Source organism: Mesoplodon mirus, assembly GCF_964341445.2.
Source record: "Mesoplodon mirus genome assembly, chromosome: 5".
NCBI lineage: Eukaryota > Metazoa > Chordata > Mammalia > Artiodactyla > Ziphiidae > Mesoplodon > Mesoplodon mirus.
The window spans coordinates 107,218,645-107,236,276 of NC_138980.1; the positions used below are offsets into that span (position 1 = coordinate 107,218,645).

Sequence of the window (17,632 nt, forward strand, 5' to 3'; positions counted from 1 at the left end):
CTTCTTAACATCTGACTGTTATCTACTGTTCTTTTTTTTTTAAATAAATTTATGTATTTATTTAGGCTGCGTTGGGTCTTTGTTGCTGTGCGTGGGCTTTCTCTAGTTGCGGCAAGAGGGGGCTACTCTGTTGCGGTGCGCGGGCTTCTTATTGTGGAGGCTTCTCTTCTTGCGGAGCACGGGCTCTAGGTGCGCAGGCTCAGTAGTTGTGGCGCCCGGGCTTAGTTGCCCCACGGCATGTGGGATCTTCCTGGATCAGGGCTCGAACCGCGTCCCCTGCATTGGCAGGCGGATTCTTAACCACCGAGCCACCAGGGAAGCCCTATCTACTGTTCTTAAGTAACTTATGCCAGAGTTCATGTGCCTGCTTCTCAGTGGATGGACTAGAGAGAGGAAAGAGAAAATACAATACCCATAGGATAAGTTTCTTTATTTGGAGATCATGCTGGCTTGCTTTCTATGTTTCTATCAGACAGTGGGGGAAAACATTACCCGCAGTGACTCAACTGAGAAAGGAAAGACAAGCCTGGATGTCAGCACTGTGCATGTCTCATGAAAGGACTGCTATCACCATCGACCCACAATTCCTACCCAGCGGGAGGTGATAAAAGGGGTCAGAACCCCTCCTCCTGCTACCCTTTCTCTCAAATTTCCAGTCACCAGATCATGCCCATGAAGTTGGCTGAGTGTTATGGAAATCCAACCTTTGAGAAAGAGCTGGAAGCAGTACAGATGGTATATGAATGTGATTTGGCATATTCTTGGGCAGTAAAATTTCTCTGACCACTCCCTCTCTCTAAGTGACATGAAACTTCCTCCTCATTGCAATTAAGAGAACACAGTAAGGCATAGTCCAGAGAGAAGCATCATCTCTACTTTGGCAGTTTCTGAATCTGGCCTACAGGAGTCTGTATTATTAAAAAAACAAAACAAAAACCCCACAAAACCCACAGGTGATTCTGAGGTCCAGTCAGATTTGAGACCCACAGCTCAGGAGTTATTTACGGAGTTCAGACCGTCAGGGCATCAGGGTCTTTCAGCTGGACAACTGTAATTGCTTCCTAATTAGTTTTCTTGCCTCCACTCCTCTTTCCCCTTCATAATATCCCTTGTACCACTCTGGTGCTATCTTTCTAAAATATCTGATCATGTCACACCCCAGCTTAAAACTTTCCCACAGCTTCCCATTGTCTAATTCTTGAGCAAGTTCAGCACCTTCAGCTACCCCCTAGACCTTTACCTTTCACAATCCTAACTCCTTAATTCAATATAATTCTGGATCAATGTACATGGGGAAACTGATTTCAGCTTTAGTTAAGCCTTGCTCTAAACGGCCTACGGAGAATGGATTTGTTTTACACTTATTACATGTCTGGGAGAAGTCACAAGGTTCTACATCTCATCTGTTTCATCTCCTAGAACCCAAGATGCCTTATAATTAACTGTGTTTGGCTGAATACTGATTCCTGATTAAATCCAGCAAAACATTTTGTTTCCAACAGATAATAGTTTTCTATGACCTTTTTTAAAATATATATATATATGAACAAATCTAAGTATCTGTTAATTTATGAATAATTAAGATAGAAAAGACTTTTATTCTACTATTAATAATGCAAATTATCCAATTTTTATATGTGTCAGGAATCTTATAATTCTAAGTCTGAAGTATCTCAGCAACTGTTGCAATAAATTTTCTGAGGATGTTCATACAAGTCACCAACCAGCATAATCATAGTTTGTTGGGAAAATATTATAATTTTTCCTCATGTGATTGCTTTTTAATTATACCACTTACCAAGCATAGCATCTGTCTCAGCACACATAGCGTAATAAAATGCTCTAATATCCTTTATTTCTTTTTCTGTAAACTTCCCAGTGCAGTTTTTGGTATAAGAAGAGTAATAATCTATAGGGTGCATTTCTGACAGAGGTGACCACTTTGGGATTTTGATGGCATCATAGGACACCTAAAAAGGGGAGAAAAACAAAGTTGTAATATTCCTCCCTTCCAACAAGAACATATGGTAAACTAGACAAAGTTTAATTACTTAGGTTAGTAGAAAAGCATGGTTGTGAATTATGTAAAGAAAATAGTAAATCAAATACACAAATTAGGAACAGATTGTTAGTATTCCCAGTAACAACAAAAGGTATATATCAATATCTGCATATATAGTAAGACAGTTGTGGAATTATTTTAAAGATTATATATGTCAATGAAAAGCATGAGCTATGTTAGACAGTATTCTAATCCATAAGTGTCTAAGCACTTTAATATAGTTGTGTGATCAATTCAGAACTTCAGAATCAGTAACCTAAGAATCTAGACTCCTTTTTCCCAGTAGTTCACTAGTAAAAATGCCAGTATCTAGTGAGATAGCCAAATGTTTGTTAAGAAAAAATACAACTTTTTAATACATATAAATGCTTACAGTTTTGGTGAAAACCATTAAGACTAGACTTACGTCATACATATCTTCTAGTCATGTAGCTTTAATAAATTCAAATATCTACTTAAATTATTTGACTCATTTCATTAGGCTAGTACTGACTCCTGACAAGTTTTTTTAAGATAGAGCCAGTTGGAACTTTTAATTTAATTTAATTTAATATATTTTAAAATTTTTATTGGAATATAGTTGATTTACAATGTTGTTAGTTTCTGCTGTACAGCAAAGTGAATCAGTTATACATATATACACTCTTTTTTTAGATTCTTTTTCCATATAGGCCATTACAGAGTATTGAGTAGAGTTCCCTATGCTATACAGTAGGTCCTTATTAGTTATCTATTTTATGTACAGTAGTGTGTATATGTCAATCCCCATCTCCCAATTTATCCCTCCCCCACTTACCCCCTGGTAGCCATAAGTTTGTTTTCTATATCTGCAACTCTACTTCTGTTTTGTAAATAAGGAACTTTTCAAGAAGACATGAAGTATCTAAAACTTCGACATTGTTTCCTTTAAAATAGGGTGCACTACCTATCTAGTGTTTCTGGATAGAGGTTTTAAAGTAACTTAAATTTGATTTAAGGTGACACATTTCAAAACACAGGCAGTCCTCGCTTTACATGGTTCAGGTATGCACGGATATCCGTTACCACAGCTTAGTTAAAGAGCACCAGTTCCCCAACAACAGGGTTCAGATTTTAATTACTGTTAACCAAAATTTCAGAAATGGAGACCTGCTTGAAATAAAAATATGTTTATATGGGGTTTGTTAGGACTGAAGCCCAAGAGACATGGATTCAAGAAGCACTTTGCAATGTTCCATTGGACTATTCAATGGGAGAGGCTTATAAAGGCAAAAAGCTGCAAGGCCACAGTTAGTTACATGAGTTATTTATCAAGAATTATAATTGGAGTTGATGAGAAGTAAGGGTGCTTAGGTTGTTTGGGGTCTGAAATGTTTGCATAGTTACAAGGGGAGACCTTGAGACCGTAAGGCTGCAGCTGGCAGGTTTTGTTCTGAATACAGCTGGTGGTGTCCCTGGGCCTGGTACAGTTCAAAGAAAGTTCAAGTTTTCAGTGGTGCAGAGAAGTGTCTGAAACCATATCCTCAATGGCTGCTTGACTCCAGTTTGTATGCCTGACCCTGACTGCTCTTTTATCATATAAATTTGTCGTCATTACCCAGGTATATTAACTGCGAGTTATTGCATAAAGTACAAACTTTCACATTCATATGCTGCTAGTTCTTTAGTCTCTACATCACTATGTAGATTACATATGTGTATCACAGTCAGTGATTGTCATTTCTTTCAAAGTCTGTCTGTGTTTGATCACTGCACATCTTTTATTTAGTACATAAACAGACTGCAAAGTGTGTAGGTGTGCTGCCTCCTTGTCTCCCAGTGATAAATCCATGTGATATAAAAATGGATACTCAAAAGAGGAAATTGATCAACAAAGGTGAACATTCAGTTAAGAAATAAAAAGCTATAACACTGGAAGTAAAATTTGAATCAAAAAATTTTTAAAGGATTTTTTGATGGGGACCATTTTAAAAGTCTTTATTGAATTTGTTATTATATTGCTTCTGTTTTATGTTTTGGTTTTTTGGCATGTGGGATCTTAGCTCCCTGACCAGGGATCAAACCCGCACGCCCTGCATTGGAATGCAAAGTCTTGACCACTGGACCGCCAGGAAAGTCCCTGAATCAAATGTTAACTGGTTATAGAAGAAACAGCTGACCTGCGAATGCTGACACTGCTACCATTTGATACATTCAAGATATACAGCCAGAGGAACTTAGTGAAAACATTGATATAAGTGAGGAAGTTCGTTATGAAGAAAAGGATGAACATGTCCTAGAGGAAGTGACACTAGCAAAAATCTTCACATTATAGGAACTCTCAGAAATATATTATGACATTGAAAGTGCAAAGGGTAAAATGTTGGAAGGTGGTCCAAATTTAGAAAGGAATATGACAATTTCTTGAGACATAGAGAAGATGCTTGCTCTGTATCTCAAGTTACACAATGAGAAGGCAAGCACTGTTCAAACTATTCTTGATTCTTTTTTTTTTACAAAAAAATCAAAACACTTTAATTCTTAATGTTTCTAGTGTTTTGAATTACAGTGCATTAAATAAACATTAGTTTTACTGTTTTGTCATTTCCCTATACATTTATAACCCCAAAGAAGAGTTTTTAATGTTTTGACAAATGTTTTTAGAGTTCTAGAAAAACGGTCATTTTCCCAATTGATTATTAAGATCTCTTTATACAGTTTCAGCTTGCACAGTCATTTTTACGCTCCTGAAGCATGCAAAGTGAGGACTGCCCGGACTCCTAAGAGAATATCTTTTAGTTTAGTTTTTTTTTAAATAGACATATTATATGCAAATGTATTCAACTTAGAAGTAGGTTCTGAGTTTTAACACATTATATTTTTGTAAAATGGTCCCTTTAGTTTCTGTCAACCAGTTATTGGTCAAGTTTAATGTGACTATGCAATTTTCAATTTTTTCTTTAAAAATGATAATAAAAGAAACAGTGAGCAAACACCAATAATATACAGATAAAATGTTAGCTTTTACTTCTGAGCCCACACAGTATACCTACTTTTTTAAGCCAATAAAGAGATGTGTGAAATGTTGAAGATCCAAAATTTTCTCCTGAAGATGGTGAAGGATATGGGTGTGGCAAATTTAATCCCAAGTACAGAACAAATGGTTGAGTGTAATTAATTGCTTCCTTTCTTAACCAATTTACTGCTCTATCTGTATTCTTCCAGTCCCCTTCCATCACTCTTACTTTAGTCTTTTTAGGGACAAGGTAAACCATAGGCCGGCCTTCTTGTCTGAGTAAGAAAGCAACATCTCTTGTCCAGGCTTCCACACGATTGCTGAGGGGGCAAAAAGACAGGTATACTGTAAGGTATTTTAAAAATTTTAAAAACTGACTAAGCATAAATAAAAGAGAGCAATATGGAAAACAATTTTTAGACTCAGTCATGTAAATGTTCAGACTGACTATACTAGATCTCATTAAGGTACTGAGCATTGCAAATTCAAAAACGAAGAAAAAAAATAACAAGAATCAAATATTCACCTATGTGTTCTTTAAAACTAAGACAGATTATTTACAAAGGTTACTTTTTTCTCGTAATAAAATATTTAGTAAAATAAATATTTCAAATTCCTAGTATTTCTTCTGAATTTTTTTAGCATTTTGTCTTTTTTTTCTGTCAGAATAAGAGAGATAGTATTTCTAACCAAAGCTACAATAATTTCCTCCTATCACTGTCTTTATATTTAGAAAAATCTTACCTCCCATGTGTACCTTATGTGTTTCTGAAGTCTCAGGTTTTACATTGTTTCCAGCTATATCTTTTCTCATTATAAGAACAATTTTGACTATGATTTAAGCTAAGCTAATGGTGATGCAAATTTCTAGATGTATTTTCTTTAGCTGGTAATTTAAAAGCTAAATGATTTGATCAATTAAATTTCTCTAAATATTTTATCTAACTGCTTCATAAGTATGTAGTAGTACCACTACTTTTTCCTCAATGAATGTATGTATTTTTTTAACATCTTTATTGGAGTATAATTGCTTTACAATGTTGTGTTAGTTTCTGATGTATAACAAAGTGAATCAGCTATACATATACATATATCCCCATATTGTGTAAGTATTTTTAGTTGGCATAATTGTTTAGGAAGAACTCTTGGACACTTCTAAGAAGCCTGTTTTTGTGTTTTGGTTGAGGCAAACATCTCTGAAGTGCCCTATCAATTAAGAAAAGAGCTTAAAAAATTCAGATACCCACGTGAAAATAAAGACTATTTTATATTAAAACATAATACTCCATATAAGGGAAATTTCAAACCACACAAAATGACTAATGGCTTATAGATGAACTAAGTAGAACTTTTATCTGCCTTTTGAAGACAGGTAAATAAATTTAAGCAACCATAATAAAAATATAATTTTTCATAGTAGATATTCAATATATTTTGATAAAAACAATGAAAACTAGAATCTCAGCAGAATTGCATCTAACAGATTTTAATTAATTCTATCTAGCAAATAGAAAATCCTAAAATCGTTAAGTTTTGTAAAATCTATCATACTACCAAACAATGTAAATTTTGCTTAAGTCACTGCTGAATGAGAGAACTACATGTGGCTATTATCGGAGCTACTGCAGAGGAGTGAGAGGCTAGGGGTTTATCACACCAGCAGTACTTGCCGTAGAGCTCTAGGATTTTGTGATAAGCAGAAATAGGTTACTGAGATTCACACAGGATGTTTAGGAACCAAAGTGCTTTCTTTTCAACAAAGAAGTGTTACGTGGGAAAATATGGCTGAGAAATTATTGCAGGAAGCAAGAAAATTACAAGAAAGCTTGTAATACAACCTAACTAGTTGTCCGCTGTGATATTGTGATTTATAATAAAAAATATACATTTGGTCTTCTTTCCTGATTCTGGTCCAGAGTTCCTAAAATTCTCAGATTTTCTAAGTGAAAGACACAAAGGTGTCTTGTTATGTTAATGAGGTTACTTTTGGGCTGGTTGCCAGAACCAAAGGAGAGATTAGAGGGCTGAAACTTTTAGTCCCACCCCACTGATCTCCTGGGAAGGAGGCGGCTGGAGAGGGAATGGAAATTGAGTTCAATCACCAGTGGTCAATGATTTAACCAATCATGCCTGCGTAATGAAGCCTCTATAAAACCCAGAAAAGGAGCGGACTGGGGAGGGGTGGGAGTGTGGCACCACCTTAGGTGAGGGTATGGAAGCATCATGCCCTTTCCCCATGCATCTCTTCCATTTGGCTGTTCCTGAGTTATAGCCTTTTATAATAAACTGGTAGTCTAGTAAGTGAAATGTTTCACTGAGTTCTGTGAGCCACTCTAGCAAATTAATTGAACCCAAGGAAGAGGTCATGGGACCCTCTGATTTTATAGCTGGTCAGTCAGAATCATAGGTGACAACCTGGACTTGTGATTTGCGTCTGAAGTGGGGGAGTGAGGGCAGTCTTGTAGGACTGAGCCCTTAACCTGTGGAGTTCAGTTGAATTGTAGGACATCCACTTGGTGTCCAGAGAGTTGGTAGTGTGTGGAAACCACCCCACACAATGGAATTGGGCGCAGAAACCCTAATTGGTGATCAGAGCCTTTACCAGGCTTTGGATTAACTCAGGTATAGACTATTGTTCTGACTGTGCTAACCAAACTACTCAGTTGACCTTACAATGCAGTCATGAGTGAGTCTAGAACATCTCAAGTAAAGATCTTGCCTTGAAAGATGGCTATATTGAACCCAGATTACCATCTTTTGCCACAGCAATGAGTAAGTGTGATTTCATTTAATCTTTCTGGCAAGGTTATGCCCCTTTCCTTTCTTTCTTTTTTTTTTGCGGTACGCGGGCCTCTCACTGTCGTGGCCCCTCCCATTGCGGAGCACAGGCTCCGGAGGCACGGGCTCAGCGGCCATGGCTCACGCGCCCAGCCGCTCCGCGGCATGTGGGATCCTCCTGGACCGGGGCACGAACCCGCGTCCCCTGCATCGGCAGGCGGACTCTCAACCACTGCGCCACCAGGGGAGCCCTCTTTCTTTTTTTTTTAATTCTTTGTTTCTGAGATTCTTTTAGCCCAGGTTGGTTCCCTTAAGGATAAAAAGGCTCAAATCAACTTAATTTTGGCCTGGTCTTACCATTATGACTAATTTCAAACTTAGTTTCACTTTTGCCCTCTCACTAAATAACATGTGATTTACCCTTCTTTCTTAGTGGCATCTTCTTTTGTCTATTCCTGAGTGTGTGGGCTTTTGGCATGATTGCTAGAACTGCTGGTAGTGAAGTAGAGTATAACAAATGCTTTCGGCATTACTGGGGCAGCAGAGACAGGATTATGGTTGAAGGTAGAGGTGCCTCTCATAATTTTCCCTTTTAACTCTTTCTGGCTATTCCAAGAATCTTGAGTAAGCTAGCTGATCAAGAGGGTTATACTTTGGTTAGCTGACCCATGTTCAAGCATTGTGCCTAAGTGTAAAATAAAAATTTACTTCTTTATAACATAAAAACATTTAGCACTTTTTAGATATTCAATACATATTAATAGTTATAATCAATGATGATTCTCTGTTCTACTGTCACTACTCCCTGGGCCAACCCAGTCCTCCTGGGCCATTGTTAAGTGTATGCAGTATAAGCAGTAGGTGCTCCAGGAGCTGCAATTCTCAGCTCAAAGTCCCTTTTCCCAGCCCAGATTTCTCCTGGCCAGTAACACTAATGAGGAAAATAGGGAAAAAGAATGTGAATATGCAACCTCATAGTCGATGACAATTACTGTGACAGAAAGATAACTTAAAATTTTAATTCTCTCTACTAAACAACCAATGTCTCCATCCCTTTGTAACCAGGTCAAACTGTTGCACCAGGAAACATTATCTTTTGACCATGTGCTTAGACCTACTTTGTATTACTGTTCAGTGTTGTCTCCCCCTACCCCCTACCCACCATTACTTGCTATATAACCTCCTCCAAATATAACCTTTCTAATTAGTTGGTCACAGGGGTATTTTGAATAAATTTCTTTCCATTCCATTTCTATGTACTTTGTCTGAAATATTAAGAGTACAGTTTCAATCAGGACAATAAACAAGGGCTTGTATTAATGGGGAGGAACCAAAACTACCTGTGGTTTAGATACTTTGATTCATTGGCTCCTCTCATTATAAATTTACCCTGTTACTTGCAAATAGACACAAACATACACTGTATAGTTTCCTATATGCCAGCATTTCTCAAAGTGTGGCTCAGGGATCTCTGGGAGGTACCCGAGAGGCTTTCAGGAGGTCCACAAGGTCAAAACTATTGTCATAAGGATAGTAAGACATCATTTTTTGCCTTTTTCACTCTCATGCTCTCATGAGTGTACAGTGGTGGAGACCACTGTAACAAAGCCTCAGGTGGGAGTTTGGATACTGTAACGAAGCCTCAGGTGGGAGTTTGGATGTGGAGTACACCTATCTCAAAGAAAATTGTTCTCTATGAACTTAGGCTTCAATGTGTCATTTTGTGCATATATACTAAGTGCCCCTCCTAAGTGGTCCAAGGTTTACTTTACCTCTTTGTAGAAATGTAAGAGAGGCTTCTCAAAGGGACACAAAAGTAACCACATGTTTCTGATAAAGGCATTTGCAATTGGCTATACCTTGTCTTACCTCTCTCTGAGGTCCAGTTCCTTATATCTTTGCTATTTCAAGCAGCATCAGCAGCATCTGCGAGCTTGTTAATTATGCAGAATCTAGAGCCCCATCCCAGACCCACTGAATTGGAAAGGGCATTTAATAAGATGCCCAGGTGATCTGCATGCATATTACATTTTGAGATGCACTGCTCCACATAACAGTGTAAGAATTTTTATGCAAAAAAGCCTCAGTTTTTAGAGAAGATCATTAAAATAGCTTCCACAGTAGCCCATGAATAGGAGAATTATTCTACCTTGGATCAATTCCAGAAAACAAGGTGATGGCTAAATGCACTATCCAGCAATCAGCAATTTTATTCTTTTTTAAAAGCAAAATCTCCTCCTAATACAAATGGCATATAAAACTAACATATTAGCAACTAATTATTGCATAAATTTGTATCTATGCCATTGCTTTTTGGGTTTTCTGTGCCAATGTGCCAAACTCCACTGCTGCAGTATTGGAGACAATCAGCTCACAGGTAGCACCAGGTGAATTTACATAGGGACAATAACATTTGAAAAAGTATCATACATTAAAATTGATGAGAACATAACAGTTTTCTTTCAGAATGAATTAGGAGCCTCGACTTAAACCTTCAGCTTCCTAAGATTACTAAATAATTCAACTATCTCAGACTTTAAGAGTTATGTGCAGATGGATCCCTTTCACACAAAGAATCATTGTTCTCGATGGGACTTTAACAGCTAATGTGTCTCAGATAAGTCTCTTGCATGGAAAAATTGCAGTTCTGAATCATGCCCTTGCAAGTTTCACTATCGGCCTGATAAGTTCGGTAAGAGAAAATGGAATCCATATTCATTCCCATTAAATGTTCTTCTCTCAAAGCTGAGAAACACACTGTTTTTTAAGGGACTCACAAGGCTGTCATCTATCTTTACATATATGATCACTCACAAAAAGTCTGTTTTAATTGAATGAATAACAATAGTTATTCATTCTGTGTCTTATATTTTATTATATATTTATTGTAAATATATTTATGCAATTATATATTATAAAGTTATATAATAGTAAATAAATTTCAAACAAAAGGTTTGTTTTGCATGAGTGTGTGTGGGGGTACTCAGGGGTTTCATGGACTTCAGGTTATGAACTCCCATTTAGCCATTTCCTAGCCTGCTAGTGAATTCATCACTGTTGGAACATCAATATTTAAAACTTTGAGTTCTAGGTGACAGTAACTGTAGCCCTTAACAGAGTATTTGCTGCAGTTTGGTTTTAAGTAAAGGCAGGCTTTTTGATTTAATTCAAGAAAGAGTTATTGAATGTCTACCATGTATAAGGCATTGTGCTAGGCTGAACTTGAGGTGACTCCCTTAGCTACCAAAATGATACTACCTCCTCATATGCACTCAGGCATAAACTCCTTCTACTACTATACTTTAAAAAATAAAGGCCCATTTGCTACCTTGCGGAAAAAGCAATTGTGATGAAATAGTTTGGTTATGATTATAACTTTAATGGTTTAGATCACATTGACTTCTTTTATATCACATAAGGGGAAGATTCTTCTTACACTTTTTTTTTTTTTTTTTTTTTTTTTTTTTGCAGTACGCGGGCCTCTCACTGTTGTGGCCTCTCCCGTTGCGGAGCACAGGCTCCGGACACGCAGGTTCAGCGGCCATGGCTCACGGGCCCAACCGCTCCGCGGCATGTGGGATCTTCCCGGACCGGGGCACGAACCCACGTCCCCTGCATCGGCAGGCAGACTCTCAACCACTGTGCCACCAGGGAAGCCCTTTTGTGTGGGTTTAAATGAGAGGGGAAATGCCATCGCCCACTGCGGAAGCTGAAGCATGAGTGTTAAGCCCTCTCCCTATGACCTCAGACAGCTGGGGAGTAGGCTAGTGACCTAGGCTTGCCCATTTGATACTTAGGTCCTGGGATTCTGAATCTTGAGGGAGTGACAAAGACATAGGATCATGTGGAGATGACTGAGGCGGCAGTGCCACCAGCAGCAGTGTCCTGGCCAGCCTGTTTCTATAGCATAACTTTGGTGTGCTCTCAGACCTGGAGCCTTAGTCCATTCCTGTTTTCTGAATCTAGGTCTCCAGCCTTGTTGACTCTATGAGTTATCGAAGGTGTTTTTGTGTTTTTCATTTCTTGCTCAGGACTCAGTAGAGTGTAACCCGCTAACCCATGATCTTAGTGGGTAGTTTCTAACAGTAATACTACCTTAGAAATCTTGTCATTTTGGTTAAAAGTATGGTACAGAGTCGGCACAAAACTATCTCTCATTCAAAAAAGGTGAAAAAGTTCATAGTTTTATGCTTTTATGTGGATCAGCATCTTTATCTTTGCATCTACCAAAAAAATATATCCAAAACTGCTAAAGAAAACCCCCAATTCATAGAAACAACAGTCAAACTAAAAATAGAAACAGGTGCTAAACTTTGGGGGATCCAGCAACTTTGTGTAGATCTTCTGAGACAGTTTTGCTGTCATAATCCTCCACTTCTTCCGATGCTTGATACCTACAAATAACTTTACAATACTATCACAAAATAGGATTGACATTTTCTCTAGTGCAAAAGGTTACTTTTAAGAGTCTGTAAGAGGTGTCAGGGGAAGGATTTGGACTTACAAAGGCATACTTTCAGAGCTTGAAAAGACTGGACTCTAATAGGAGCTTTCGTATACAAAAAAGAAAGTACTGGGTATAACAATGAGAATTCTGAGGAAAAAACATTTTAGTCAAATGAGGCTATAAATGATCTCAGACTAAAACATACATTACAGGAATTTCAGTTTGAAGATTTTTTTTGCAAGTAAAGAGTTTATCAAATCTAAAATACTATTAATGTAAAATGTACTTTTTAAAAAAATATACACTATTAAGAAAAAACATTGCCAAGAAGACTATAACAGAATTTTGTGATCGTCAATTTTAAGAGGCATTACAATTTCAGAGATGTTAAATTGTGAAAAAAAATGTGCACCTTAGAATAGATAAGATACTCCAAAATTTATAAGCAGCTCATGCAGCTCAATAACAAAAAGACAAACAACCCAATCCAAAAATGGGCAGAAGACCTAAATAGACATTTCTCCACAGAAGATATACAGACTGCCAACAAACACATGAAAGGATGCTCAACATCTTTACTCATTAGAGAAATGCAAATCAAAACTACAATGAGATATCATCTCACACCAGTCAGAATGGCCATCATCAAAAAATCTAGAAACAATAAATGCTGGAGAGGGTGTGGAAAAAAGGGAACACTCTTGCACTGCTGGTGGGAATGTGAATTGGTACAGCCGCTATGGAGAACGGTATGGAGGTTCCTTAAAAAACTACAAATAGAACTACCATATGACCCAGCAATCCCACTACTGGGCATATACCCTGAGAAAACCATAATTCAAAAAGAGACATGTACCAAAATGTTCATAGCAGCCCTATTTACAATAGCCCGGAGATGGAAACAACCTAAGTGTCCATCATCAGATGAATGGATAAAGAAGATGTGGCACATATATACAATGGAATATTACTCAGCCATAAAAAGAAATGAAATTGAGCTATTTGTAATGAGGTGGATAGACCTACAGTCTGTCATACAGAGTGAAGTAAGTCAGAAAGAGAAAGACAAATACTGTATGCTAACACATATATATGGAATTTAAGAAAAAAAATGTCATGAAGAACATAGGGGTAAGACAGGAATAAAGACACAGACCTACTAGAGAATGGACTTGAGGATATGGGGAGGGGGAAGGGTAAGCTGTGACAAAGTGAAAGAGCGGCATGGACATATATACAGTACCAAACGTAAGGTAGATAGCTAGTGGGAAGCAGCCGCATAGCACAGGGAGATCAGCTCGGTGCTTTGTGACCGCCTGGAGGGGTGGGATAGGGAGGGTGAGAGGGAGACGCAAAAGGGAGGGGATATGGAAACATATGTATATGTATAACTGATTTAATTTGTTATAAAGCAAAAAATTTAAAAAAAAAATTAAAAAAAAAAAAAGATATAGTACTTTACAGCCTTTTCTCCCACCCCTTGAAAAAAGAATCTGGATGTGTTTGCTTCCTCCTTTAAACAGAACTCACTATATTTTTCCCTATACTGTAATTTTTCTAGACTTTTTTTTAAACCTCCTCTTTTAAACCATAAGTCACTTTAGCTAGGTCACATCTGGCTAATGCTAATGTTAAATTAAAAAGTGAAATCTCCACATTATTAGATATCTTTAGGCTCTTCTCAAAGTAGATTTGAATAAACTTCCACGAATGGCTAGCACTGGCAAGAGGAGGAGATACACTTCATTATGGGCAGCTAAACATAGTACCTTAAACTTTAGTAATTGAATGGAAAAAAATCCAAGAATTGTAATGAGATTGTAGACGCAGAGCTGTCACTGGTGTTTCAAGAAATTGATGTAGGAGTTATGGTAGACAGCATTCTGAAGATAGCCCCAGCGGCTGCTTCAGCCAAGAATTTGGTAATCATCAAAAACAAGGGTTCTGGAATAATAAAATAAAACAAAAACAACAGCAGGCTTTTTCGCTGTCAGAAGTCATTCTGAGAATGTACTCAGAATAATGCAAGCTGTTTTAGATACTGAATTTCATTAAAAATAATAAGGTATGTATGTGTGGGGTTCTAAAAAAGCTTCTAAAATGACCAATGGAATGGATGTCTTTCTCCATTATAAGGAAAAGAATAAAATAAACTCCTCCTTAGTATGGAGAAAACTGATCCAAAGGCACGCATGGTCTTAGATTATAAAATAATAGTAGATATGGATGAGATAAACACAGACTTATTCATTAGGCTGAAGAATTGAAAGGGACTCCACGGTTGCTGTTCTAGTTCTGTTGCTCCCTCTTGGTCACTTTGGTTCTAGTTAGGAAGCCCGCGCTTCTGGTCTGGAGGCCAAGGGGACAAGAAGAGTGGTAAGAGCAGCCCATGGGGGCTTCCCTGGTGGTGCAGTGGTTGAGAGTCCGCCTGCTGATGCAGGGGACACGGGTTCGTGCCCTGGTCCGGGAAGATCCCACATGCCATGGAGCGGCTAGGCCAGTGAGCCATGGCCGCTGAGCCTGCGCGTCCGGAGCCTGTGCTCTGCAACGGGAGAGGCCACAACAGTGAGAGGCCCGAAAAGAGCAGCCCATGATTTGCTGCCCTTTGCTGCTTGCCAAGAAGCTCAAGCCTGTTTGCCACAGCAATTCTCTAATTTTGGAAGTAGGCTTTTATTTTTCATTTCTTTCAGAGGATTAAATATTGCCTGTTGTGATGGGGCTTCAGAAAAACATTAAGCTACATGAATTGAGAACATTTATGACTATAATAGTAGTAAGATGAAATTAACAGGGGATTTGATTTTAGGTTTTAAACTTTTAGCTAGGAAAGATAAGACAGCAGCTTGCTTAAATTTGCTCCTGATGTCATTAGAATATAAGTTCCATGAGGCTAGAGATTTTTGTGTTTTGATCACTACTGTATTCCCATCATCTAAAAATAGTCTGGTACACTGTATGTGGCTCAATAAGTATTTTCTGAATGGGTGTTCCATACATATGATTTACCTTTGTAACTTTAGTAAGGATCATCTTAATATTTTAAGGAATGTTACTTAATGTTTATCTTCTTTAATGTCCTGACCTTAGAAATCTAGTTTTTAAAATGTCTATAAAAAATCAATTACCTCCTAATTCTACACACTTCCAAATTAACATTTTCTTTGATTTTGTTGATTCTAAAAAAATTGACATACTAGTGTTAAGTGGATCTGATCCCTTAGAATATGGGAGAATAAACTTAAGATTCAAAATGTCGGCAATGACTTTCAGTGTGACAGTCCTAAGGCCATGCTGATGAGTATAAAGTTTTTAGCTTGAGATCATGGTGTCTCAGCCTCTGCATTATTGACATTTTCAGCTTGATATTTCTTTGTTTGGGGAAGGGGGTGCTATCCTGTGCATTGTGGATTGTTTAGCAGCAACCCTGGCCTCTACCGTCTAGATGGCAGCAGTATTCCCCCTGTGGTGTCAACCAAAAATGTCTCCAGACACTGTCAAAAGTCTTGTGGGGGTCAAAGTTGCCCTTGATAGAGAACCACTGTTTGAGATATTGGAGATATGATGACAAAAGTTTTACCCCATAGGGAAAATGATCAAAACACCATATGGATTAAGTACACGTTTGCTTTCAATTGCTAAGAAGATACAGCAAATTTGAACCTAATCAGACCTATTAGGAGCACAATACCTATAATGTGAGGGGGTAGATGAATATCAGGACTTTATAAACCACATAACTGTACTCCACGGAAGTCACAGAACTTCAGAAAGGAAGAATCTTTAGAGTCATCTAGAGTAAGCTCATTTGATGAAACTGGGATCCTGAGTAGATAAATAACTTGCCCTGGTCTTATAGTTGTTAGTAAGTGGCATTTGTTTTTAAAATAAATTTATTTTTATTTATTTATTATTTTTGGCTGTGTTGGGTCTTTGTTGCTGTGTGCAGGCTTTCTCTAGTTGCAGCGAGTGGGGGCTACTCTTCATTGTGGTGCACAGGCTTATTAAGGTGGCTTCTTTGGTTGTGGAGCACAGGCTCTAGAGCGCCCGGGCTTCAGTAGATGTGGCACGTGGGCTCAGTAGTTGTGGCTCGTGGGCTCTAGAGTGCAGGCTCAGTAGTTGTGGCTCACGGGCTTAGTTGCTCCACAGCATGTGGGATCTTCCCGGATCAGGGCTTGAACCCATGTCCCCTGCACTGGCAGGCAGATTCTTAACCACTGTGCCACCAGGGAAGCCGGTAAGTGGCATCTTAATGAGTAGTACCACCAGCACTTGTTTAACAGTTGTCAGGAAGAAACAAGCGTGTAGCCCTTACAGTTCCCAGTCTGGTGTAGTATAGTATATATGGGAAGGGACACACAGCTGGACTAGTGTCCTTAAACTGGTAAAAGAAGAAAGCATCACTTGATGTTGAAAAAAATACAGATGGAGAATTGTAGTTGTAAACTAAAGGGACTTGTAATTCTGGCTGAAAATATAAACAGGTTCAAAAATGGCTAATTTCAGTGGTAAAGGTAGCTCAAAGTTATAAAAACGTGTTTTGAGAGTCAGTCTGTCAAAAACATTGAATGCATCTATTTGATATTGAGAGACCTTTTATTTTTTCTGAGACCCATCTTTAAACTTGCACAGAAAAATCTGAAAGATAACTTGCTGTAATTCATATAACCTTTGCAGACATGCTATTAACAGCAGCCTTGACCTATCTGTCAGTCAGATGACTATGTGGGTACATATAGCACTAATACAAATAGTCTTGATAGCTTATTTAAGCTTCCTAAGCTCAGGTGAGACAGTAAGTAAAGTGAAAATATGATACAGCAATTATTATACTGAAAACCATCTTTGATTTCCCAAATATCAACGTTTAAGTGGCTCTTTTCCTTTTAACCCAGGTGAGATAGAATATCAATGTTTATCAAATAATAAGTTATAACTTTTTATTCCATTCATTCATTCATTAAACAAATATTTAATTGTGAACCTACAATGTACAGGCACTACGTTGGAAGTGGGAATAAAGTAGTGAGAAAGAGAAACAGGGTCTGTGCCCTCCAAGAATTATTATCCCACTGAGGAATAAAACTCAGATCATATTTTAACCATCTCACACAGAGAGTGATAGTGATATGGAATACAAGGCATTCAACCTTAGATTCTTTTAATTATTGGACTGACTGAGAAAACAAAGAAAGAAAACAATTTCAAATAGGATAATATGAATAGTTGTATCTTACTTTGGATTAACCTTACTTTCCAAAAAAGTAGAAGGATTTTAAAGAGAAACTGGTGAAATTTTGTGAAATTAGCACATATTATTTCATTTAATGCTCACAACAAAGAAATTAAACTTCAGTTAGCTTAGATAATATTC

At 37.7% G+C, this 17,632-nt stretch overlaps 2 protein-coding genes across 4 annotated transcripts in view; one reads left to right on the forward strand and one right to left on the reverse strand.

The window, feature by feature from the left end:
• SKIC3 (SKI3 subunit of superkiller complex) overlaps window positions 1-17,632 on the forward strand; it is a 145,311-nt gene that overhangs the window by 24,549 nt on the left and 103,130 nt on the right. The window lies entirely within an intron of this gene.
• Window positions 1-17,632, reverse strand: part of ARSK (arylsulfatase family member K) — a 43,377-nt gene that overhangs the window by 12,262 nt on the left and 13,483 nt on the right. For 2 of the 3 annotated variants that reach the window (XM_082620959.1, XM_082620961.1), the window contains exons 4-5: window positions 5,074-5,356; window positions 1,799-1,970 (exon numbers count right to left, since the gene is read on the reverse strand). In XM_082620959.1, the coding sequence (XP_082477085.1) occupies window positions 1,799-1,970; window positions 5,074-5,356 (455 nt within the window). The remainder of the gene's footprint in view (window positions 1-1,798; window positions 1,971-5,073; window positions 5,357-17,632) is intronic. The other variant, XM_082620960.1, reaches the window with a different exon arrangement.